The 25,221-nt window shown below is 39.9% G+C and overlaps 1 protein-coding gene across 1 annotated transcript in view; it reads right to left on the bottom strand.

Moving 5' to 3' along the window:
* The window catches only part of cfdp1 (craniofacial development protein 1), a 28,565-nt gene extending 4,762 nt beyond the window's left edge, over positions 1-23,803 (bottom strand). Inside the window, exons 1-6 of the mRNA XM_062390085.1 lie at positions 23,582-23,803; positions 14,418-14,544; positions 14,040-14,268; positions 9,964-10,073; positions 6,219-6,350; positions 881-1,039 (exon numbers count right to left, since the gene is read on the bottom strand). Of these exons, the coding sequence (XP_062246069.1) occupies positions 881-1,039; positions 6,219-6,350; positions 9,964-10,073; positions 14,040-14,268; positions 14,418-14,544; positions 23,582-23,648 (824 nt within the window). The 5' untranslated portion in view covers positions 23,649-23,803. The remainder of the gene's footprint in view (positions 1-880; positions 1,040-6,218; positions 6,351-9,963; positions 10,074-14,039; positions 14,269-14,417; positions 14,545-23,581) is intronic.
* Between the last annotated feature and the right edge of the window lie 1,418 nt (positions 23,804-25,221).

The raw sequence follows: 25,221 nt of genomic DNA, 5'->3' as shown, positions 1-25,221 counted from the left end.
ACATTTGCATTTGGATCAATCAGGCTCTTAGTGGAAATTTCCTCCTGCTTCTGTGTTGTTTTGCTCCATGGTCTCATGCTGCGAGGGGCCTAATAGTGATGATGTAAAAACTGACAATGATGATATTAAACCTTTCATCTCTGATGGGATCTAGTCACAGTGCAGCAGCAAGGAGAAGGTGCCTGTAGCTCCCGCTACACCGCCTCTCTCCATTGAGGGTGAGAGCGCAGTTAAGCATCCGGGTGTGTTTCCAGCGTGTGCTAGCGCAGCCATGCTGAGGTTGAGTCACCTCCAGTTGTGCAGTAGACAGTAAGATGGATGTTGTTTTGCTCTCTGACCCCAGAGTGAGTTGGTGGAGCAGCGGTAACTTGATCAGTCGCTTTCTGGTTTATTTGATGCTGTTTGCCCAGTGAATAAGTGGAAAAGTCATATCTAGGGATATTTCCTTCCAGGAAAGCTCCCGGTGGAGGCAGTGGTTGCCCTGTAGTGAGAATTCCATCAGATGGTTTTGATGTTGTCTCATGATTAAGTGGGTTGCAGAACACGTTTGCCTTTTGCTGTATTTCCAGCTGAAGCATGATGTGGCTGCTTATATTAGAACGTGCCACACCTGTCAGCTAACAGGGAAGCCAAACCACAGTGTCAAACCTTGTGCCAATTCCCGCCACTGGCAAGCTTTTTGTTCACTTGATTGTAGACTGTGTAGGACCTCTCAAATCATGTGTTTCTGTGTATAAGACAAAGTCTAGAGAGCATAATATCTGAGAACAGAACTTTTCTGTGCAAATGATGGAGATTTATGTGGGAACTAACACTGATGGAATCCATTTCACTATGTTTCCAGAATCAAACCACCAACATCTCCAAAACAGTCTCTTACCCTTCTCTGCCTCTGTTGTGAATAGCCAGCTCCTCCGTGATGCCCTCCTCGGATTTGAATGCATCCCAGTCCATCTTTGATTTTTCAAGTGTGCTCATCTTTTGTTTCTTTCCCCCCATACGACTCAAAAGGCTTGACATGCCAGCTGGTCGCTTAGCACTGCAAGCACAAGAGAGGGAATCAAAGAAGGTTTTCCACTAAATATACATACACTAAACATTCAACTCTATAATGAAGAATATTGTGAATTTTTTTTTTTCTAATTAATAATAGTCTTACAATCATAAGCATTTACATATCACATTTAGACAATACAGTACCAACAGGTACAAATGTTCATCACAGTGAAAAGGTATAAAACATATAGAATGCAGGGCAAAACAGATGTGATTTTGTAATAGCCCCAGATCGGTCATGCTTGAAGAAAGTCAAGAACATGTAAATGGTAAACAGTTTGCATTTATTTAGAGCTTTTCTAGTCTAATCAGCCACTCAAAGCAATATAAGGTATTTAAAGATGAACACTTCTCCACCTCCTGCCACAGTACAAAAATTAAGCCTGGTCATGAAGTACTGATCGTGGAGTGGAGCAGTGGTCCCACGGATATATGCGCTGTATCAGGAGGTAGAGAAGGTAACACACTCTCCACAGGGTCGGTCTGCATTGTGAAATGCCAATCGGGCAAGACACCGAAAACCCAAATTTCCCTGACTGTACCTGCCATGTGTAGAGGCTGTGTGATAGAAAAAGCAAAGTTTATAGAGGAATTGACTTAATGTGTGAATGAATGGTTGAATGGTTAATTATCTGTATTTATATAGCGCTTTTCTAGTCTTAATGACCACTCAAAGCACTTACTATAGAGTTTTTGCCATTCACACTGTTGTGCAATAGTAGGAGTAGAATTGACGTTGGCTTATTATTAATAATCATGAAATATGATTATTAAATTAACAATTATTTATTAAAAATAATCAAAAATGATAAAGCTATTAATTAAGAACAGTAACACATTTAATTAGAAATGATACGGTTATCCATTAATAATAGTTAAAATAATTAATGAAAACAATAAAATTATCAATTAAGAATAATACAAATCTGTAATCATTGCTTATTGTCGCGGGGCACCACCCTGGTTACAGGGACCAACAATTCAATCTTTAAATATCAGTCTCATAATGATAAATGTCAAATCAATAATCTCAATATTTAATATTAATAATTATTTAATTAACAGTGAAGGCTTCTAAGTTCGAGCACAGGCAATCATAATCCAGCTGCAATCACATACATATGCACAAATAATCACAGACTACAGATACTTTAATTACAAAAGCATTTATTAAAAAGGGGAAATAAAGTTAGTGTTATTTAATGTTTCATCATTTTAACAAACTCTGATATTTCAAAGATAAACACAGCAGCAGCACTTATCACAATTCAGAAAGTACATGTAAAACCGGCGGTCTACCTATGTATGTCTGTCATGGTATGCGTGTGGGTCTGTGTCAAAGTGTCTCTCTGTGTGTGTGTGTCTATGTGTGTGCATGTGAAATACAGTTAGTGTTATTTAATGATTCATCATTTTAACAAACTCCCATATTTCAAAGATAACAACAGCAGCCGCTTATCACAATTTAGAAAACACATGTATTCATCTATGTGTATCTGTGTGTGTGTATCTGTCTGTGTCTATCAATGTGTCTCTGTGTCTGTGTGTGTGTGTGTGTGAGAGAGCGAGAGAGAGAGAGAGAGAGAGAAAAAGAAGGGGGGCGTGGCGATGACGAAGTCACGTCACATCTAAGATGGCGGCCGATCATGATTTGTGGTGCCAAGGCCTAAAAACTCTCAAAATGGCGAATTGACTACAAAACAAGATGGCGGAGCCGTTATGAATTTAGAGCCAGAATGGGAGGAGAGTGAGAGAGGAGGCGTGGCAATAATAGACTCAAAATGGTGGTTTAACTTGCGTTCTTCAAAATGGAGTCTATGTTAATGACACCATGTGGCCGGAGCTCACACTGGTGGTCGTCACCTGAATTACACAAAGGGATTTTCAGACAAAGGGAATTCTTTGTCTCTACTTTGGCGTTCGGCCGCATGGCTTCCAGATGTGTCCAGCCTCTCTAAATATAGATTTAACTATGTTACCTGAACTGTATTCTAAATACAGATCGGATGTGTGTATAAACAGGTTTAGGAGAAGAGAGAGAGAGAGAGAGAGAGAGAGAGAGAGAGAGAGAGAATACAAGGAGAGAGCAAAGCTCTTAAAAGCACCGTCAGAGACAAGTTACATTTACTTTACCACTCAGCACCCAAGTGGCGTTGTGTGCTGAGGTTTGACCGGTAAAGTATCTTTAAAGTTGTTCAAACGGTCACAATGAGCTGGAGACGCTGCTCACGGCGCTTAAAAACTATGGCACAAGGCCGTAACCGGAAACCGGAAGTGGCGAATAGCCGCTAAAACACTGGAGACTCTGCGGTCTCATACAAAACAAATACATTCAAGTATTAAAACAATACGCTACGTATTAGATTAACATCTGCCCAGACAATAAAGCCTCTTACTGTGACCTTCACGGTGTTGCATGCGCGTGTCGCACGGATATTTCCGAAGTCCAGTGAATAATCGTGGCCGCTCAAGCTCTGTTGCGCTGGTTCCTCTGTCGCAGCGGCGTCGGCTGGGCCGAATAGGAGCAGATTCGTCTTGCTCCTCAACGGGATGAACGTCGTGCTTCTTCTTCAGGGATGTGGAGGTCGTGCTCCTCAGCGGAATGAATCTCGCGCTTCTGCAGGGGACGGCTGTGGAAGCCGTTTGTAGATTGTTGGGAAAAGAAAGTAAAGTCCGTGGGGAAAGTGAAACAGTCTGAGATTGTTCCGCGTGCAATTTCCTGTTTGGTCTTTTCAAGTTAAAACAGCAAAAGTCCTTTTGAAAATAAAAACGTCGACTGAGATAAAAGACAATGAAAGAAATGAAAGAAAATAACTCTGGTTGCCCCCTTTAGCAACTAAATCATCTGGAAAAACCCGGAGGGGTCTGTTGACGTCTTCAGAGCAGGGTAACAATGGCAGCGATTATTGATGTCTCAGTGGTTTTATTCTACCTGAGAGGTTCTGCCTCCTTGAGGTGCTGGTCATGGGATGATGCTGGCTTTTAGCCAATTGAGTGTCAGAGGTCAAAGGAGAGTGGGAGGGGCCAGGAGCAGAGCAGGGGTTTCTGGGGAGACCCCAGGGATTAAGTTAACACCAGAAGATACAATCTCCATGCTGGATCTTAGAGGGAGACTTTAGCTGGCTTCATCTTGGCTCAAAGGCCCCGCTTTTACGACCCATTGTGTGTGGATCCTACCACATTGTTAGTTCTGTAGGGACTCTTGCCCAACAACACACTCATTCATACAGTGCATTTATGGCAGCACTTTTTTTCTATGAGAATAGCAAAGCCGTCACGGGCAATTAGGGGTTCAGTATCTTGCCCAAGGACACTTTGGCATGCAGAAGGAATACTGGGATCGATTGTGGTGATAATGTCTGGTGTGGTGCCCAAAGACCTGCTGAGAAGTTTGTGTCTCTTTCCTACTCCCTGCGAGGAAGAGCAGCACTTGATGACCTCACCATTCAAAATGGCATCAATGACATCGGAAAGATGAATTGCTTCAGGCTAGTTAATATCCAAGTGTTAAAAACAGGTCAACTGGGCTTGATTTAGTTTCTTGAAGACGTTTCACCTCTGATCCAAGCGGCTTCAAATCAACTGTAACTGACATCCAAAGAAACCAGCCTGGGTCCAGCCTCTCAGGTAACCTTGTCGAATCCTACAAGGTTAATACCCGGGTCTCCTCTCAGTTAGAACTGAAGAACTCTCTTGGCTGGTCGGTGAAACATCTGTCTGCCTCTCTCTGGAGCTACAGACAGAACAGGCTGTTTTCACCTGCCTCTTGAGCCCCCCGCAAATTCACTCTGGCTGTAAACACAGATGTAAGACACGGCATATATTTGCGGCTATAGAAGACCGGCAACATATTTCCAATCGGTTACAACAGGAGGTTTCTAAACGGTAAGTTACATCGTCCACACATTTTTTCAAGTTTTAGCAGGACAGTTGGCCAATGTAGGAGTAACTTCCCGAGTTACATTGCAGAGTTTCAAGTAACGTAGACTTTAGTCCATAGTGAGGACACTGCGCACGTGAGAAGAAATAAAGTGTAACTGCCACTTTCTAACAGTAACATTCTTAGACTGAATGTGCATGGACATATTATCTTCCTTGCATCCTTCCACGCTGCAGTGTTTCTTCAGTGTTGTTTGTTGTGGTTAGCCAGTGGTAGCTAACAAGCTGCTAGCTCAGCAACAAGTCTGCTTGGTGTTGCATTTGGTGTGCAGGGTTGGTGGTGGGGAGCGGGGGTGGTGTATGAAACGAGACACACACAAGCACACAAGCAAACACAGGAGTGACATAAACTGGGAATGTTTTTTGTCAGTTCCTGTTTCCTTACATAGGTTTTGGAGGGAAGATGCAAACATCCCCAATGATTTATTAAGGGCGATATAACGAATACATTCACTGTACCGCGGCTTGTACCATGTGCAATGTATAAAATGACTATATAGCGACCATTGAGTTAAATTTCCATGTTAATTATTTAAGCCGTCGACATGAAATTCTATCTGCCCATCCACTGAATTTTTTTTTATTATTTACTTATTCCACACAGTGGTCGGTTGTGTCTAAACATACACACACACACACAAGCAGACAGACAGACAGACAGAGGGGGTGGGGCTGGGGCTAACCCTACATTGACAGGATCATTCAACAACCAGCGGAGAAAGCAGAATTGCGGGCCGCCCAGCGCGGAGAAATGTGTACAGCCAGGCAGCTGCTTTCAAGAGAATAGATGCTTTGCGCGCTTCTGGTGGGTCCCTGCCGTGAGTTCCGCTTCTCATGCCCCTCTGACAGCAGAGGGGCTCACTTTCCAGCCCATCCAGAAAACTCACCTGCGTGCATGTGTATTTTTTTTTTCAGGAGAGGAGGGAAGAGACTCAGAGAGCAAGGAGCGAGAAAATGAAGTAAAGAGTCCCAGCGAGTTGACGAGTTTTCAGAGACAGTTTGTTTATGTGAACGCAGAACTGAACGAATATGTTTACAAATAATCACACACACACACACGCACGCACGCACGCACACGCACACGCACGCACACACACACACACGCACACACGGTGTGAGGACCATTTTGAGCATAGACAGACGGAGTGAGGACATTATGATGGATAAGGCTACTCATTATGCCAAAGAGATAAATATGTATGTTTGTGTATCTGTGTTTATACCTGGTGCCAGGAAGAGGTGGTTGACCGGGTGATGAGTTTGTGTCTTCTTCTCCATTCTCCTCCGGTTCAGCATTTTGGCTCTTCAGATAACTTTGACCTTCTCTGGAGTTTGCTAACACCACTTTATTAACTCTGACAAAGGGAAACAAATAACCAATTGAAAAATGTAAGATGGATTATCAGACACTACAGTATGTATATGGAGTTTCAAACAACTACTATATAGTGCTGATACAGGCATTCAGCAGAAAGCAATGACTCCCAGTATGTGGAATTGTGCTTCAAATGGTTACATTGATTAGAAACTCTTAATCTTCTTGTGTAGTCACTGTTGGTGACTTACGGACTAATAAAATATTTGACATAACAAGGATATTTTTCCTTTGTGATTGTGAACCATTATTCTGTACATATAGAAATAAATACATTTATAAATCTATAAATAAATAAAAGTCACAGAGTAATGAGAGAAGCTACACAACTCGCTAAAATGTTTCGTATATTTTTAATCAGAATACATTTTCCAAATGAAGCCCTTTCTGGGACACCTGCATCAACACCCTGAAAGAAACCTGGCTCAACGAAACCTACCCAGACTAAGACAAAGAAAGAGGCGGTAGGGTCTGCATCTCCTTCAACAGCAGGTGGAGAAATAAAATCAAGATCCGCTGCTTAGTCTGCATACCTGATGTGGAGATGATGAGACTGTCATTACGCCTCTTCTACCTCCTGAAGGAATTCCCTACTTTTGTCAGGAGCTGTGTTTACATCCCACCAGACGCTAACACCAAGTTAGCCCCGGTGTAACAGGCCAAATTAACCCCCACCCAAATTAAACCCGGGTATACTTTGGCCCGGGCCAGAGTATACTTCGGGGGATAAACTGGCCTAGGCCAAACTATACCCCGGGGTGTAAAACAGCCTAGTCCATACTATACCCCTCCAGTCCAGAGTATACCCCAGGGGATAAACTATCCAAGGCAAAACTATACATGGTGGATATGTGGTTGATTTAGGTCTAAGGTCAGGTAGGCATAGTAGTTGTATTGTGCTATCAAAGCATTTGAATCTTCAAAATCTAGGCTTGATATTCTCTTATATTTTAATGATAATTTTCACTGCATTAATTGGAATTCAGCTGTAGGCATATACTAGGATATCTGTATATTTTAGAGACAATTTAAGTACTGCAAACTAAACTATTGTGCAGTTGTAGACAAAACACAGGGGGTCCCTGGGCCTGAGAAGGGAAGGTAAGTTTAATGTGGCTATATCAACAAAAACTAGACTAAAACTAGGAAGGATAGAAATGACTGAATGTGACTAAAACTAATATGCATTTCCGTCTAGAGACTATACTAAATCTAAAATAGATACCAAAATTAACACTGGTGTCATGAAGTTCAAATTTGAGTTATAATAACAATGTTAGTATTGGTGTGGCTAGACAGTTTAATCAGACCGAACTCAACTAATCAACAGCTATCTTGGAATGAAAAAAGTATGTAAGGCTGTCCAAATACACCAAAATGCCTAATAACTAAATAAGCTGGCCCAGGAGTAAGACATTTTACCTTACTGGCCATCAAAGAGCATGAAAACTCTTTCATACATGCAAAGCAGCTAACAGAAATATATCCCAACTTGTGTATTGCTCTGCGGATCAGTGCAACGCTACCAGTAACAGTAGCTTCAGCCAAGAGGAGTTTTTCTAAATTAAAACTGTTGAAACGATTTTTTGATTGATGATTTTGCAGCAAGGAAAATCATCAATGACCAAAGAAACAACTGGGACCAGTTCATCCCTGGTGTTCTGTTGGCCTATCACACATCTGTGCATGCCTCAACTAAGTGCACTCCATTTGAGGTCCTCAAACCCCCAGAAGATGACACTGTGGACCCCATGCCCCTTTCAGATGATGCCAATCCTGATGTGCTGGATACACTGATAACCATTCATAAAAAGCTCCACTCAACCGTCAGTACCAGTGTTAATTTTGGCAGCTATTTTTGATTTAGTCTTAGTCTTTTGACGAAAATGCATTTTAGTTTTAGTCACATTTAGTCATTTTTATCCTTCTTAGTTTTAGTCTAGTTTTAGTCGACTAAAACAAATTACATTTTAGTCGACGAAAACAAATTCCATTTTAGTCTAGTTTTAGTCAAAATTAATAGCCACATTAAACTCCTTTTCTATAAAAACATTTAGCTGCAGCCTAATAGCTTAAAAATATATATTTAGTTTTAAATGTGAAAACAAAAAGTGAGAGCAGGTCAGACTGGAGGCGAACACAGAAACTGCAGCTCGGTAGAAACCAACCGCAGCTTCTGCTCTGATCAAGAAGCTCTGGCGCTGATCTCTGATCAGCTGAGACCAGAGAACCTTTGTGTTTTCACTGTTTCCATACTTAAGAAGCAGTCGTTCACTGAGAGGCTTCTTCACGTGTACTAGCTCTGATCTTGTGTCTCTGAGCGAGTGAGCGGGGCGGGGGTGGAGCCTCGGGACCTGTGCGCTATCTGGGAGCGCACAGACACACACACACACACACAAACACAGACACACAGACTCACTCGCCCGGTCCTGATACTTTATGACGGCCTGATACGATGATGTTAAAAAAATTATTGTGACTAAGTCAACCACCAACATTTTCGTCTCGTCAATGAAAGTTAAAAATAGATTTAGTCATAGTTTTTATTTTCAAAGATCCTTTTTCGTTACGTCTTCGTCTCGTCATGGAAAAAGGGTCGTTAACGAATACATTTCGTCATCGTTTCGTCAACGAAATTAACACTGGTCAGTACCAACATCCACTCTGCCCAGGAACACCAGAAGCGTGCCTTTGATCGCCGACACAACAGCAACAAAAAAAAAATCACTGCTGGCTCCATTGTTTATATCAAGAATCAGCGCTGTTTTAAATCGCATGAGTTCAAAGACGGAACCACGTTGGATTGGACCCTACTTAGTAGTGGAATCCTTGACCAAGGGACGAGTAAAACTTAAGAACAATAAAACTGACAAGATTCATAGAACACGTACCACGCCAGCAAACTTAAGATTTACCAGGACGAAGAGGCTTCTCCACCACCCCAGTTCCCTGATGATTCTCCCAGTAACTCTGCCGATGACAGCCCAAAGCAAAAGACACTGAAAAGACCACGTGAAGAACCAGACAATGATGACATCTACATCTCACAGAAACACAAGCAGACCAAGACTTTCAACCCACTTCCAAGTTCAGGAAGGAAGTATCTTAGTACCACTCTTGGCCTTATGTTTGGTAAGGTTGTGTACTGTGGACGCTCAAAGGACCTTGGAAATTCATCAGGTAACCCTGTGCACAACATTTCGGTTCTTTGGACCTTCATCAGTTACACAAATGAATATGGGCTATAGAAATAACATTTGATTGATTGATGAGTAACCCCAAATGGAGGAGATGTGGGTTATTGATCAATGGCCTGGCAAATCACCTGCACCATCTGTTCTCTCTCCACAAGCCCTGACAAATAAGGAGGTTGTGCTTGTCATCTCACCTGGTGAGGAACTGCCTGAGCAACTGTGAGTGTTGCTCAGGTTTGAGAAGACTACTGTTATGTTGTTCTGTAACCCTAGCTCACACTGTCCCATTAACAAGTTTGTGATTCCTTTCTTCAGGAATCTTGTCTGTGATGTCTGTAAGCAAATCTATTTCCGGGAACGCAAGCTGTCTCAAAATGTGAGGATGATTCAGAGGCATACCTAACTTCTTCTCCAGCAAAGTCGAACACTTTAGTGACGGTGACGTTGGCAGGTTCTGATGCTGTTGTTTCTTTAGTCAAAAGAGCAGTCTTCATTGCTGGAGAGTCTGCCTGAGGATAAAAACAAAACAATAATCCAATTGAAAAAAGAGACACTGAGAATATTCATAGCACATTTTTTTTTATAAAAAAAATAAATAAAACCTGCTGAGATAAAAAACATTCTCAACTAAAATTGAAGGCCAAATAGGAGATTTTTTTTAACAATGATTTGAAGTGTGCAAAAGAGGGGGCAGATCTAACAGAGTGGTAAGCTGTTCACCAAGTTTGGGGCGACTACTGCAAAGGCTTGATAGTCTCGTGTTATGAGCCTCATTTTAAGCAAATCCATGAGCGGCTGACCTCAGTTCAGCTAGGTAAGGTGGTGATAGTCCATTAAGAGATTCCAAAGTTAAACAATAAAATCGATCCTATGACTAACAGGAAGCCAGTGGAGGGAGCACAACACAGGGGTTATATGGTTCCTCATGGTTTTTTCCTGTCGGGAGGCGAGCAGCAACATTTTAGATTGCAAGCATTGAAAAGTTGACTGGTCTAAGCAGACATACAAGGAATTACAGTAATCAAGTCGTGAAGTTATGAAGTCATGGATCACCCTCTCTAGCTATTTAGGTGGAATATAGGCCTTTACCTTAGCTATAAGTCTCAACTGAAAGATACTAGACCTAACAACGGAGGAAATCTGCATGTCAAGTTTAAAAACACTGGGAAAATAAACATCAAGACACATAACAGAGTGAATATAAGGGGTTAGAGCAGTTCAGCGCGTCTGAACACAACCTCAGTTTTGATTTAATTTAGTTAGTTGGTTAATTAATGTTCAATGATTTAATGCAATTTTGGCAGTCAAAAAGAGGCTGCAGTGAACTCCTAGTTTAAAATTTTAAGGTCAAGTATATTTGTGCATCATCCGGAAAGCAGTCAGACTATAATGGAACCTAAGAATTACTCGAACATGAAAACAGAATCCGTCAGGTCACCTGAATCAACAGTTAAAATCAGATCGTTAAAAAAATCTTAAAAGAGCAGTTTCACTGCTATGACGAGATTTAAACCCAGACTGGAATTTTAACATATGCATTATTGTAACTAGAAATGGGGGGGCGGATGCTCGGGGGCCGGGCGGATGCTAGGGGGGCAAGGCCAATGTTCTGGGGGCGGGCCGAATGCTAGGGGGGTTTCCGTTGGTGGGAGAGTCCTCACCTGTGTGTGCGCGCACGGGTCTGTGTGTTAGTGTGCGTGCATCAGGATGGGACTCCGCCCTGGGCGATACAGAGAGCAGAGGAGAAATCTAAACACGCGACCATGTAGAGACGGAAATGACATGCCGTCGTATAAAACAGATAAATTATATTTATATATATATAATTTTAAAAAATGGCGCCCCTCCTAATATAATGGTAGGGGAAACACTGACTTATTAGCAATTGTTAATGGTAGGTGTACTTAAGGTTGCAATGTGTAGAATTTAGTGACATAAAGTAGTGAAGTGTCAAGTTGCAGCTGAATGCCCCTCACCTCAACCGCCCCTTCCAAACATTAAGGGAGCCTGTGGAAACCATCAGTTTTCATAAAAACTCAAAGGGTGATACTTTGTCCAGTCTGGGCTACTACAAGAATCATGGTAGCCTTCAAAGAGAGCTGAAAGTATTTCAATATAAAAGGGCAAATTCTAGGGTAAATAAAACAACAATCTGTATAATTTAGATGAAACACACACCTATTTAACTAAAATTTCACTAGGATTATTTTATCTGAAATTTCTGTCAATAGATCCTTTCCACTTCAAGCTTACACACTGCACCTTTAATGAAAGCTTTTGGACATGGGACAGCTGCAGGACCTTTATACACTGCTTTATAATTAATATATTAATTAATCTTTTTTCTTAATTTTGTCTAATGGAACATTTCAGCTATGACATTACTCTGTAATAATAAATCTACATATTTACTATTTCTATTCTATTTTTGTGTTTTGACTTTGTATGGGCTAGGCCTACATCCGAAACGTAGTACGGCAAAAAACGTATAACTACAGCCGTAAATGGACAGATCAAAATAACAGACCCAGGAACACCTTTCTTTTGGATCATTTTCTGAGTAAAACTTGGATTAGTTATGTATGCCACTCCAATTTCACCCCAAAAAACAGGAAACAGTGAGTTGCGATATAAATCAGCAAAAAAACACAATTTGTTGCAACAAATGTTATAAGATGGTGACGGTCTCTCTATTCCACATACTGGTTTTATATATGAATTTGTACGCTCTGAACTGGGATGACGTTGACTTGGCCAACAGACTATTAGCCTCCCCTCCAAACTTAAATACACATCAATTGATCTTGGGAGGGGATTTTAATTGTGTTATGGATAGTAGCCTGGACCGCTCAAGCCCTAAAATTATTTCTCACTCAAAAATGTCAAAAATGGAGAAGCGACAACATTTGACTGATTCAATTTACAACTTCGATAAGCAATGTGTTTCCAATCCCTCACCAGACGTCCTTAAAAAAAGGGAGACCCTGCAATTTAAATTGAATTTCCCTAGTCTATTAAAATTGCTGAGCTAAACTAGACTGTAGATTTAGTGGAGATCCAGGTGAAAATTGCATTAGGATTAGGGTTAGTTATTTTGGAGTGCCAGCCAAATCTACCAAATATGGGACTAAAGCAAGAGACATTCTTGCCTTCACCACTCTTTGAACTATAGAATTCTGCTTGCGTGGAAATCTCTTTCACCATCTCAGTCTGGCTGGCTAAAGGAAATAATGTTTTCCTTGAGTCTTGAAACTCTCAAGGATCATTTTATTAAGAAATGGAAACCTTTAATTTTTCATTTTAACAATCTGTCTACGTTGCCTCCTTAGTGAGAATGACCTGTCTGCTATGTATATTAATTTAGCTGGTCCTCTGTCTGTCTAACTGATATCAACCTGTATTTTCACAGCACAACTACTGTATACAAATTTGTAAACATTTTTTTTTTTTTACTGTTTTGGTTGTTTTCTTTTTTTATTATATGTATATTTTTGGTATTTACAAATAATGGGGATAAAATATTGAAATACTGGATCTTTAAATTCCGTATGTTATATTATACATTTCCTTGGTATGAGGGGAGGAAAAAAAACAGCTGGGCAAATAGGAGGGATAGGAGGGTCATGGTCATTGGTCGTAGTTAGAGAAGATCTAAGAACAGACATTTTTCAACAAAGGATTTAAGAAAATAATAACACAAGACAGATGTAGGAAGATTAAGAGGAGAATTTCGGGTGTTTGTAAGAGTTTTAAAATATTATAAATAACCTGAGGTCAGTGACAGTTATTGGAGACCAAGTTAGAAATAAACTCAGTTTATAGCTCTCTGAAAATCCGATGGACGGTTCTGCAAGATTTCATATATAGATCACAGTCTATAAAACCAGCAGAGACCTGCGCCAGAATTGGTTGTTTCTTTAAATCCACCTTTAGAACAGGATTCTCTGTCAAAGCTTACTTTTAACTTAATCGGTCTACTCCCTGAAAGCACCATAACATTTGCAACTGTTTTAAAACATGCACCATTTTAAGCCATTTTCAATGTCTATATATGTCTTGCAGAGGATCTGGTCAGAATTGGGTCGAGACTTTCTCCACCGTTGGCCTTTCACTGCTCAGACGTGTTCACAATAGCAACGTATCCTCTGCAGGATTCAAATGAGGGGCAGGTGTACCATAGAGAGGCAGGATGTTATGTATTAATTCCTCTAAAGAGATAATGTGACTTTGTTAAAGCACATCACCACAGGCACCTGCTCATATAACCGATAACTTTTTTGACATCTTCATCAGTGTCATCTATGCTTTTTCAACTGAGGATATCTATGCAGGGATTATTGGGGAATTATCTACTTAGTAGATATGTACGTAGTAGGGATGCACGATATGGATTTTTTCTCGAGTCTAGAGTTCACTCTGTCTAAAGCAGCTTTAGTTATAAATTTGGGTTTAGAATATACAACAGGTATCTTTACCTTCTGTGTGGTACTTGACTGTGCATTATCTGTGGATTGTTTGGGTCTGGATCCAACATCAGACAGGAATCTCACCCAGAGGTCATCAGATTTTTTCTTTGAATTCTCTTCATCAACATCCCCTTCCCCTCTGGGTTTGACCATCTCTTCCTGTGCTGGATGGGACTCTTGTGCTTCACCTCCATCCCCTCCTTCCATCTCAAATTTTAGTACTCCTTTCTTCCTCTTTCTGTGAATTGTATATTTCAAGGACATCAGTGAATGCAAGTCGTTTTGATTAGTAGCACCTACTTTTAATAAGAAAAGCCGAAGATGTATCTTACTTTACTCTAATCAATTATTAAACACATTGAGGAGAGTCAATGAAACCACATTCACCTCATGCTGATGGCCTTCTTCTTCCTTTTTGTTTTGCTGACATCATCAGGATGTGGTACAACATCATTTTCGTACAGAGGGTCTTCCTTTAAACACTGGTTAATGTCATCTTCGCTTAAATTATCATCTAAGGCGAAAGAAGAATGAGAAGAACAAGTTAGAGAAATTGAAGATCAAATTAAGGAGAAGAACGATTTATTTTGTGCGTCTAATACAGTGAAGGAAATAGGTATTTGATCCCTTGATCGCTTTTGTAAGTTTTCCCAGTGACAAAGAAATTAATATTTTCTATAATCGAATAAAATCAAAAGAGCAAATCAAACATTTAAAAGTTATAAATTGCTTTGAATTTGATTGAGGAAATAAGTATTTGATCCCCTACCAATCAGCAAGAATTCTGGCTCCCACCGGTCAGATTAGTCCTCTCACTTTAAGAAAGTACTCAGAATCTCAGCTCGTTGTCTGTATAAAAGATACCTGTCCACAGAATCTATTAATCAGATTCCAACCTCTCCACCATGGGCAAGACCAAAGAGCTGTCTAAGGACTTCAGGGACAAGATTTTAGAACTGCACAAGGCTGGAATGGGCTACAAGACCATCGGCAAGCAGCCTGGTGAGAAGTTGACAACTGTTGATATGATTTTTCGGGAAATGGAAGAAACAAAAAATGAGCATCAATTGCCCTCGGTCTTGGGCTCCACGCAAGATCTCGTCTCCTGGGGTATTGATGATCATGAGAAAGGTAAGGGAACCGAACTACACGGGAGGAACTTGTTAATGACCTCAAGACTGAATGATTCAGCGAAGGCTGGGGAGAAGGTGATGTGGTCAGATGAGACTAAAATCAAGCATTTTGGCATTAACCTGACTTGCCGTGTTTGGAGAAAGATAAATTATGACTAGAACACCATCCCCACTGTCAAGCATGGAGGTGGAAACATTTTGCTTTGGGGTTGTTTATCTGCTAAGGGGACAGGATGACGTATCTGCATCGAGAGGATGATCGATGGGGCGATGAACCGTGAAATCTTGGGCAACAACCTTCTTCCCTCAGCACAACAAAGGGTTGTGGACTAAAATCCCTCCTGAGATGTGTGCAAACCCGGTGACCAACTACAAGAAATGTCTGAACTCTGTGCTTGCCAACAACAGTTTCTCCACCAAATATTAAGTCATGTTTTGTAAGGGGTTCAAATATTTTTTTCCACAAAATTAAATGCAAATCAATTTATAACTTTTATATGTTGTGATTTTCTAGATTTTTTATTTGAAATTCGGTCTCTCACTGTTACAATAAACCTACCATTACCTACCAACCTACCACAATTATAGACCGTTCATTTATTTGTCTGTGGGCAAACTGATAAAATGGGCAAGGGATCACATACTTATTTCCTTCACTGTGTACATATATATATTAGCGCTGTCAAACGCTTAAAATGTTTTAATCAGATTAATCACAGGGTAGCTGTGATAAAACACGATTCATCACCATTTCTATAAGCTCGAAAAATCCCCATTTTCTATACATATATTGTTGTGGGAACGTAAGGATAAATGACAGAAGGCGGATATATACATTTAACTTTTTTTTTTAGGGATGGCAAGTCCAAATTAAGATATGTTTAATTGTACCAAACACATGCACAGACATGCACAACACACTCATGCAGGTAGGTAAATTTAACCTCTGCATTTAACCCATCTGTGTGCAGGACACACAGAGCAGTGAGCGACCATGTACGGCGCTCGGGGAGCAGATGTTGGGGGAGTAAGGTGCCTTGCTCAGGGGCACTAGACAGGGTAGGGAGATTCTTGGATTTTTGGACAGATCAATCCAGGTTCGTCTTTTGTTGCCTCTCCGTGGAGTCGAACCGGAGACGAACCAGAGACCTTCTCTGCCTATAGTCTGATGGTAAGTAAGTAATAATAAAAACATACCACACCATACTTAAATGTGTCTTTGCCTCTGACCTAGGGATGGTGGAAAAAAACGAATTGTGATTCGTGTATGACGATATTTAAATCACCAAGCTGCCTCCAAAATCGAGGCAGATTTATTGGTTTTATACGGGGGGGGGATATGTGGGGGGCGGACTAACCTCACCCCAGAGCATGTTGACCAGCTCTTTTTTTTGCACAAGAATCTAAACATACCCAAGCACTGACTCTATATAGCCTACATTCAAACAAAAGTGAATCATAGCTAGGGTTGCAAAATTCCGGGAATATTCAAAGTTGGAAACTTTCCATGGGAATTAACAGGAATATTCTGGAAATTGTGTAGGTAATTTATACTAACTGTATTTACCTTTAATATACAGACATATATATAAACATTTTGTTTTGTCATAGCTGATTTGAGCCCTGAGGAAACTTTGGGCAATTGACTATATGTTTCTGCAGCTTTGTGTCATTCTTAACATAGGTCTTTGCACATTATTTGCAAATGTACACAGCCTTTCCTTATACATTGGCTGGGGTGAAATGTCTCCACACATGAGATAGTGCACGTGGCATTGTTCTGTAGAATAAGATGAGAAAAAAATCTTGTAAAAAAAACACTATAGCAAATCAGAGATATAAATAGTTGGCCGAACAATTGTATCGTCTTTAAGAATATTTTAAACTTGATGGATAAATGAATAGAAATAGGCTAGATCAGACATGGGCAAAGTAAATTAAACTAACAATTTAGTAGCACTTGAATGGCACTTACTTATAGCACTTTGTAGTTTTACTTAATTTTTTAGGAAACTGTACTTTCTGCTTCTTGTTGTTCTGGGTTTGTACACTCGGTGTTGAATGCACTTATTGTAAGTTGGTTTGGATAAAAGCGTCTGCTAAATTAAATTTGACCGGGAGTGTTGTGCATAGGGCTCGAAAGGGCAAATGATGTCCCTTCACTTTTTCGCTTCACCCTGTAAGCCCTTCTGTAAAATGAGCGAATCAAGGAAACGAAAAGTGGACAATAAGTGCTGAGTGTTTAACACGGAGTGGACAACAAAATACTTTGTCACTGAAGTCCAATCGAAGGCTGTATGCCTGATAAGCCCAGTAACTGTCGCAGTTTTCAAGGAGTACAACATCAGTCGTCACTTTGCTACGAAGCATGCTAACTACGCTAGAAAGCAGTCAACGCAAGTATGGGCGGCTAATTTACAGACTAAGCTAATTTTTTTCACTGACAAACTGCGATTCAAGAGGCAACTACTAAGGCGGGTATTGTTAAATTGCCTTGCAAATACATGCTTTGCTATTTGTTAAAGGCCAAATCATTTCATGTAAGGATTTTTCCATTTCATCTATATTAGTTCACAAAAACACTCCATCCATCTGGTCCTGGCCCGGCTCCTCAGTCAAATTTTAGAAACCATTGTGGCCCGCGAGTCAAAATGTTTGCCCACCCCTGGGCTAGATTAACAGATGAACAATCCTCAATCAGCATGCTAATATATTTTCCCTAGTAATATCATCGAAATTCACCTGACTAGTCCTGCACACTACAGCAGGCCTCAATAGCCCTGCATTCCATACATCTTTAGAATAGAGATTTGAATGATGTTTTTATTGCTCAGCGCTTAATTTTCCGTGTTATTTTTTTTTCAAAATTCCCAATCAATATTCCCATGGAAAGTTTCCGGAAATTTACCGGACAATTTTAACCCCTTTGCAACCCTATTCATAGTCTAAGTTTTATTTATTTCAAAGTTTATATTTTAAGTAAAATTGTATTCATTCCATTTAATTTACCTTTTATTTATTGTTTAAAAGTAGACTTAGTGGCATATATTTCTTAATCTGTCAGTTTGTGTGCAGTTGAAAGGGACAATAATAGGGCAAATTTGTATTTACTTTCTCTATTGGCTGCCCGGCAGTAATTAAGTTATTATTTGAAAAAAAAAAATTGTAAAGCTCTAAGTGAATTTGACTGTGTTATATTTGAAGGTATAATTCATCTGTTTTCCATAGTCCAGTATTTAAAAAAAAAAAATAACCAAAAGAAATCGAATCGCAATACTTACAGAATCGCAATTCATATCGTATAACCAACTAAGTATTGTGATTGTATCGTATCACATTTAAAAAGAACAAGTTCCAAGAACTAGTTCACGTTAATAGTTAATTTTTTATTGGGACGATTTAGGTGACAAACGTTCGGTCATGTGCTTGGTTCTGAATCGATGGTGCCGGATCATGTCTGCGTGCTGCTCCGTTAATTGTACAGATCACAACATGTTGAAGAGTCATTTTCATGATGTTTAAATGCAGCCTCTTAAACTCTGTGGCGAATCAACAAACACTAAGTGTCTTCATGTACTGATCAGGTCGTGATAATTAGTGAGAGCGGGTCAGAGTGGAGGACAAACGAAACTGAGAGTTGTCAGCTCTGCGTTAATCTTGCGAGAAAAAAATTACGGCGTTAAAATGGGTTTGCGTTTAACACCGTTAATAACGCGTTTAACTGACAGCACTAGTATAAATGTTTCCATATTTTCTTACTATGTTTTGCAATTTTACCCTCAGGTGTGCATTAACTAAAGGCTATGAATTTATTTTTAAGAAACTTGAAAATGGTATCGTATCAGCCATGTGAAGCATGTAATTATCGGTTATCGTATTGCCCAGAAACCGTAATATATATATATATATATATATATATATATATATATATATACACACGCACCCACATGTAGGTAGTCTTCTTGACATTGAGATCTTGAAATCTTTTAGATTTTCAAGATAGACCTGGCAAAAAATTGCTTCAACAACAAATACAACAGAAAAACACAGCTGTCAAACACAGGTACAAACATCATCTCACCATTCAGAAGTTCAACAATCTGAGAATAATACAGTCAGCTATGAGATATGGTGTCTGCACCGGACTTGGTGGCGCTGTGACCAGGCTGTGCACCTTCTCCCGGCTGTGGAGCTGTCTGTGGTCTTTGTGACCATAGCCAGGGACTGTTTCTTTATTGTGGCAAGTTATATTGTCATCGCGATATTAAACAACATTATTGATTTCGTTTTCCTAATATTGCACAACCCTAATCCCTACTAACAATTATAGTCACGCCCTATAATTAAGATAGTAGAATTCTGATCAGGTATTAAATTGAAAACATTCCGAAAAAAGTCAGGGTCATCAATATCAGGACCATAAATATTAAGACGATAGGAATATAATTGATGCTTCCTGAGACGATCACATGTCTACCAAAAGGGTCGGTATTAAGGAGAGATAATTGAAATGGTACTCTCAGTGATCTCAGTGCAGCATTCGACACAATTGACCATCACATTTTATTACAAAGCCTTAAACAGTTAATCAACTTAACTGGTTTAATCTTATTTTTCTGATCACTCCCAATTCCTGCAAATTAATGATGAGTCATCTATGCGCACCAAAGTTAACCATGGTGTTCCACAGGGCTCCGTGCTCGGCCCAATTTTATTCTCATTATATATGCTTCCACTAGGAAACATAATCAGGACACACTTGGTAAATTTCCACTGCTATGCGCATGACACTCAGTTATACTTGTCATTAAAACCTGAACAAAGTAATCAATTAACTAAACTTCGCGCATGTCTCAAGGACATAAAACCTGGATGACCCACAATTTTCTCTTATTAAACTCAGATAAAACAGAGGTTATAATACTTGGCCCTAAACACCTTAGAGATACATTATCTCAAGATATAGCTGCGCTAGACGACCTATCCCTTGCTTCCAATGAAACAGTCAGGAACTTGGGAGTGATCTTTGATCCTGATTTGTCTTTTAATTCATTACATCACATTACATTACATGCGACTTACTTCAGTATTTATGAGGGGACATTTTTAGAGGTTCAGTATCTTGCCAAGGACACTTAGGCATGCAGATGGGATAGAGTGGGATTCGAACCAGCACCCTTCTTGTTGCAGAACACCCGCTCTATCCCCTAGGCCACGTTCTCCCCTAATTCACACCTAAAAAAAAAATTCTAGGACAGCCTTTTTCTACTTGCGTAATATCTAAAAAATTAGACATGTCCTTTCGCAAAATATGCAGAAAAACTAGTCCACGCCTTTGTTACATCGAGACTGGACTATTGTAATTCATTACTATCATGCTCCAGCAGTAAGATGTTAAAGATTCTGCAGCTTGTCCAAAATGCAGCAGCACGTGTCCTGACTAGAATAGAATTTAAAATTCTCCTCCTCACTTTCAAGGCCCTGAAAAATATGATGCCATTTTACCAAAGTCTCTAAAAGTATAGTAGGAGCCAGAGCTTTTAGCCATCAAACCCCTCTGCTGTGGAATAATCTACCACTTTCAGTTCGGGAGGCAGACACCATCTGTTCGTTTAAGAGTAGGCTCAAAACCTTCCTTTTAGATAAAGCTTATAGTTAGAGCTAGTTAGTGCGGCAGAACGTTACTTTTCCCATGTTCTAAAATAGGAAGCGTTTAGTTTAAAACGGCGTAGAGGTATTGATGGCTGATCTACTGAGTGAGCCACATGGTTATCATCATACTACCATACAAACCAGTAGCCAGTGTACCCCCAAATTCGGCCGTTATCATTGTATCATTGATTACAAGGCAAAAAACCCTGATGATGCTAAGACGCAAAGGGAATTTATGACATACAGAGCTTCTCTTTCCAGCTTCTCCTTCCTCTTCTCCATCCCTATCACATCAAAGTAAGTCATATCTCATCAGTAAATGTTACTGACTTGACCCCTTCCCCGAGTCCCTTTGCTTTATCGCATGCAGATCTGGGCCCGCTGTGGCCGCACCATGGATTACGATTGTGGATCGCGCATCAGAGGTCGCAATGGTGGATCCAGTATGGCGGATTCTATATCGTGCAGGCTGATCGTAGTGGTAATGGCGGATCCTGTGTCGCGTTGGCATCATATAATGGTGGTGGACCACGACCGAGGTCGGCGGCTGATGATGGATCCTAATAAGCGGCAGTGGACAATGACTGTGGACTATAGTGGATCCGATCTGGATGGCGGACCATGATCTTGCTGGCTGCTGACCATAGACTATGATTGCATCAGGACTGCTTGACATATAGTATTGAAGTTATCCTTCAAAATGTTTATCCTCATCAATGCTGCTAAAAACTTTAATCTTGATGATGGTTTCCTACACCTGACATCTTTTGCACTTCTGTCCGTCCTGGGAGAGGGATCCCTCACATGTGGCTCTCTCTGAGGTTTCTATGTATTTTTACCCTGTTAAAAATGTTTTTTAGTAGTTTTTCCTTACTCATGCTGAGGGTTAAGGACAGAGGATGTCACACCCTGTTAAAGCCCTATGACAAGAATTGTGATTTTTGAATATGGGCTATACAAATAAAATTTGATTGATTGATTGATTGATTGATTTTCTCCTCTCCTTCTGTGACCACCACAATCTTCAGATTCAATTGTGTTGAGCGGCTCTCCATGACATTCACCTTACAGCGAAGAACGCAGTTTGTATCCTGAAGCTCTTGGAAGTAGGGATGGACATAATTAATAGACGATCAATTATTGATCATAGGAATTTCTTCTACGAGTGAATGGTCATTTTTGAGTGAACTATCCCTTTAAATGGTACTTTGTCAATAGCGTTGGTTAAAGACTAAAAAACATCCAGAAGGGATGGAGCAAAAACCAACAGCTCCAACCAAGATAGAGAGGACCTCTTTGACACAGGACTAGCTGTCCAATGCAACCAAGTTTGGGGGCATCTTATTCTTATTCAACGCGTAACAATTAGTAACAATTAGCAACAATATGCACTTGCCTTTTCCAGAAAGCATATATAGTTTCCTCTCTACACTTTACATTTACACTGTTGTTATACCGCCTTTGGGAGAAACAGAAGAACCTGCAATTTCCTGTGAATTATTACCATTACAGAATCCAAGTCAAAACTGTATTATGTGTGAGAACATATTCATCTGCAAGTTTCACAGCGCCAGACGATTTGTCAGCTTTTTCAAGTTAATGTAAGTAGCAACTGTAGTGGAAAAATTACTAAAAACTAAAATTGTGGTTGAAATCTATTTATAGTTGAAAAGTAAGTATTTGCAGACCTGTCTAAAGACTTTTATGACCTGAACTGTTTGTGACCTGAAACCTATATAACACATCTAAATACTTTTATGGCCTGAAACCTTTATATCACTTATTTACTCTCCAAATAAATTAATTTATGTCTGCTCTACCTCCAAGGCAACATATGTAAATCAGATTTCTGTGTTTTGATTCCTCTCTCAAACTGTGTGCAGAACCAGTCTGAACTGGCTCAGAGAGACAGCCTTAGTTCTCCTATATAAGATCCTTGTATATGACTGTCTTGCATCTTCACTCTGAGATTCCTGTGATTCTATGTTGATCATTTCTGCAGAAAGCCCCTATTAAAATATACAAATACAAATTGGGTGTGTTCTTGTATTTTCAGATTTCCATCACACAACTCACTCACACAGACAGTTTTCAAACGCTTCTATCAGTATATCAGTCTTCAACATACTCATTTAAGGACATTTTATTTGACTCTGTTTCCTCTAGAACCGTGTGTGTGTGTGTGTGTGTGTGTGTGTGTGTCCACTCGTTTCTGTCGCTCTTGACATACAAACAGACAATTACACTTATTTACTTATTCATCAACTGTGTCAGACTACGACTCCGAACTCCTCAGCAGAGATTGAAAGGTGCTTTGTATTGTTATAGCCACAAACATGTGGCTTGCAATTGTCCATATTGTGCCACCTGAAGCTTTTTCACTTTTGCATTACTAAAATTGAACAAGTGCTTTGCGTAAACTGTAGAGAACAGTAGGTCATATGTAGTTATATTAGCATCATCACATAAATCGTTACTAATGAATCGCTCCAAATATTTTACTTTTTTCGTTACATCTAAGATAACAACCCTCGACATGAGTGACTATGAAATCAAATATACAAAAACGATTTCAGCACATATACCAAAAGTACAAGCAAAGGACGACCATTATGATAAAGGCGTACTTCTCCCGTTCGCTCCATATGTGCCTGCCTGGGATGATCTCAGGTCATGATCCATCAGCACAACAATGACCGTCAGTAGAATCCTCGGGTGATTTTCCCGTAGCAACTAACCAGTGTTTTGTAAAGCGCCAGTTCTCACCTGATGGGACGTAGTCTGCGTCCTCATTAGACGAATATCCGTCAGAGTCGTAGTCACAATAGTTCATTATTGTGCATTAAAAGCCCCTGACTGATAACGAAGTAAATGAAACCGACTGAAATCTAACAAATTCTTCTTCTTCTTCTTCTTCTTCTTCTTCGTCTTCTTCGTCGTCGTCGTCTTCTTCTTCTTCTTCTTCTTCTTCTTCTTCTTCTTCTTCTTCTTCTTCTTCTTTTGAATGGCGGTTGGTAAACAAATTATCGGCGGATCACCGCCACCTTCTGGAAAGGAGTGTGAGTCAGAATGTGATAGACTGATGTGTTTTTTTTTAAATCTGAATATAATATAGTCCCTCAGTACTATTTTTCTTTGACTTAATGTTAAACTGTTTCTTTGGAGTGAGTTTTTGAGTGTCTATCTATGTCGATGATATTGTGGACAGACAAATACTAAAAATATATTCTCACTGTTTCCTGCTCATTACAATTGTCACATCTGCCGTTGTCATGCCTGTTCATGGTCTGCAGGGTGCTGTTTAAATCTGTATGACCAAACTTTATTCTTGATACTATCACCTCTTCCTTTTTATCTCTGTCCCATTCTTCCTGCCATCTCTTTTTCAGTCCTGATTAGAATAAACTTTTGATCTCAGCCTTGCTATAATTTACTGCCACATCCAGGAGTGTAGCACAATATTCTGGGCCCTATACACAAGCAGACTCTGTGGGCCCCCTTCTTCTCATGATTCATGATGTCCGTCATGCATATTTGAAAATAAATTTCTAAAAATAACAAGATCAGATATATTATTAATTAATATTAATTTGTGAATGAATGTAATCTCTCATCTCCAGTGTTTCAAATGACCGAATCCATTCATTTGTTTTTTTATTTTTTTATTGTGAAATATTTGCATTAGTGGAAAATGCATGGCTTCATACGGTATAGAACCATATAGTGCTGGTATTTACTTGAGAGTATATGACTACTTTTTTACAAGGAAATACAGTGAATACATCAGAAACCTCAGAAAGGCTGTATTTGTATTAAAAGTGAATGTAATAAACTTCAGGTTAAGGGCAATAGGCTCTCTCTCTCTCTCTCTCTCTTGCTCACCCTATCTCTCTCTCTCTCTATCTCTCTCTTGCACGCCCTATCTCTCTCGCTCTCTCTTGCTCAAACTGTGTCTCTCTCTTGCTCGCCCTTTCTCTATCTCACACACATATTTATGTCCAAGATAAACCCTCTGTATAAATCGGTTTAAACTCCGCTGTAGCTCCGCAGTGGATCATCACCCAGTGTGAAGGCAAGTAAGCTATTTTATTTAGTTGCCTTATTGTGAAAGGTTGGTCGGTGAATTTGTGTTTTCCTGTAATCATAAGACTCGATGTGGCAAAATAGATGGATATTTACCGGTTCCAGCCTGCATTCTTATTTTACTATGAGGTCTCAGTAATAGCAAATTAAACCCATGGTGAAAACATAAGACAACTGAGAATCTGCGACACACAGACCGAGATTTCATTAACAACTTCTCCAGAAGTTTGTAGGGTTAGAGAGGTGATCTCAGGGAGCCTATTTGGATACGAATTTCATTCAATCAAACGATTTATTCAGCCAGCTTCAGCCATTTTCATTAA

Source organism: Platichthys flesus, chromosome 6, assembly GCF_949316205.1.
Source record: "Platichthys flesus chromosome 6, fPlaFle2.1, whole genome shotgun sequence".
Taxonomy (NCBI): domain Eukaryota; kingdom Metazoa; phylum Chordata; class Actinopteri; order Pleuronectiformes; family Pleuronectidae; genus Platichthys; species Platichthys flesus.
Note: the sequence above shows the minus strand (reverse complement) of the source record. Positions and strands in the feature narration are given on the sequence as shown.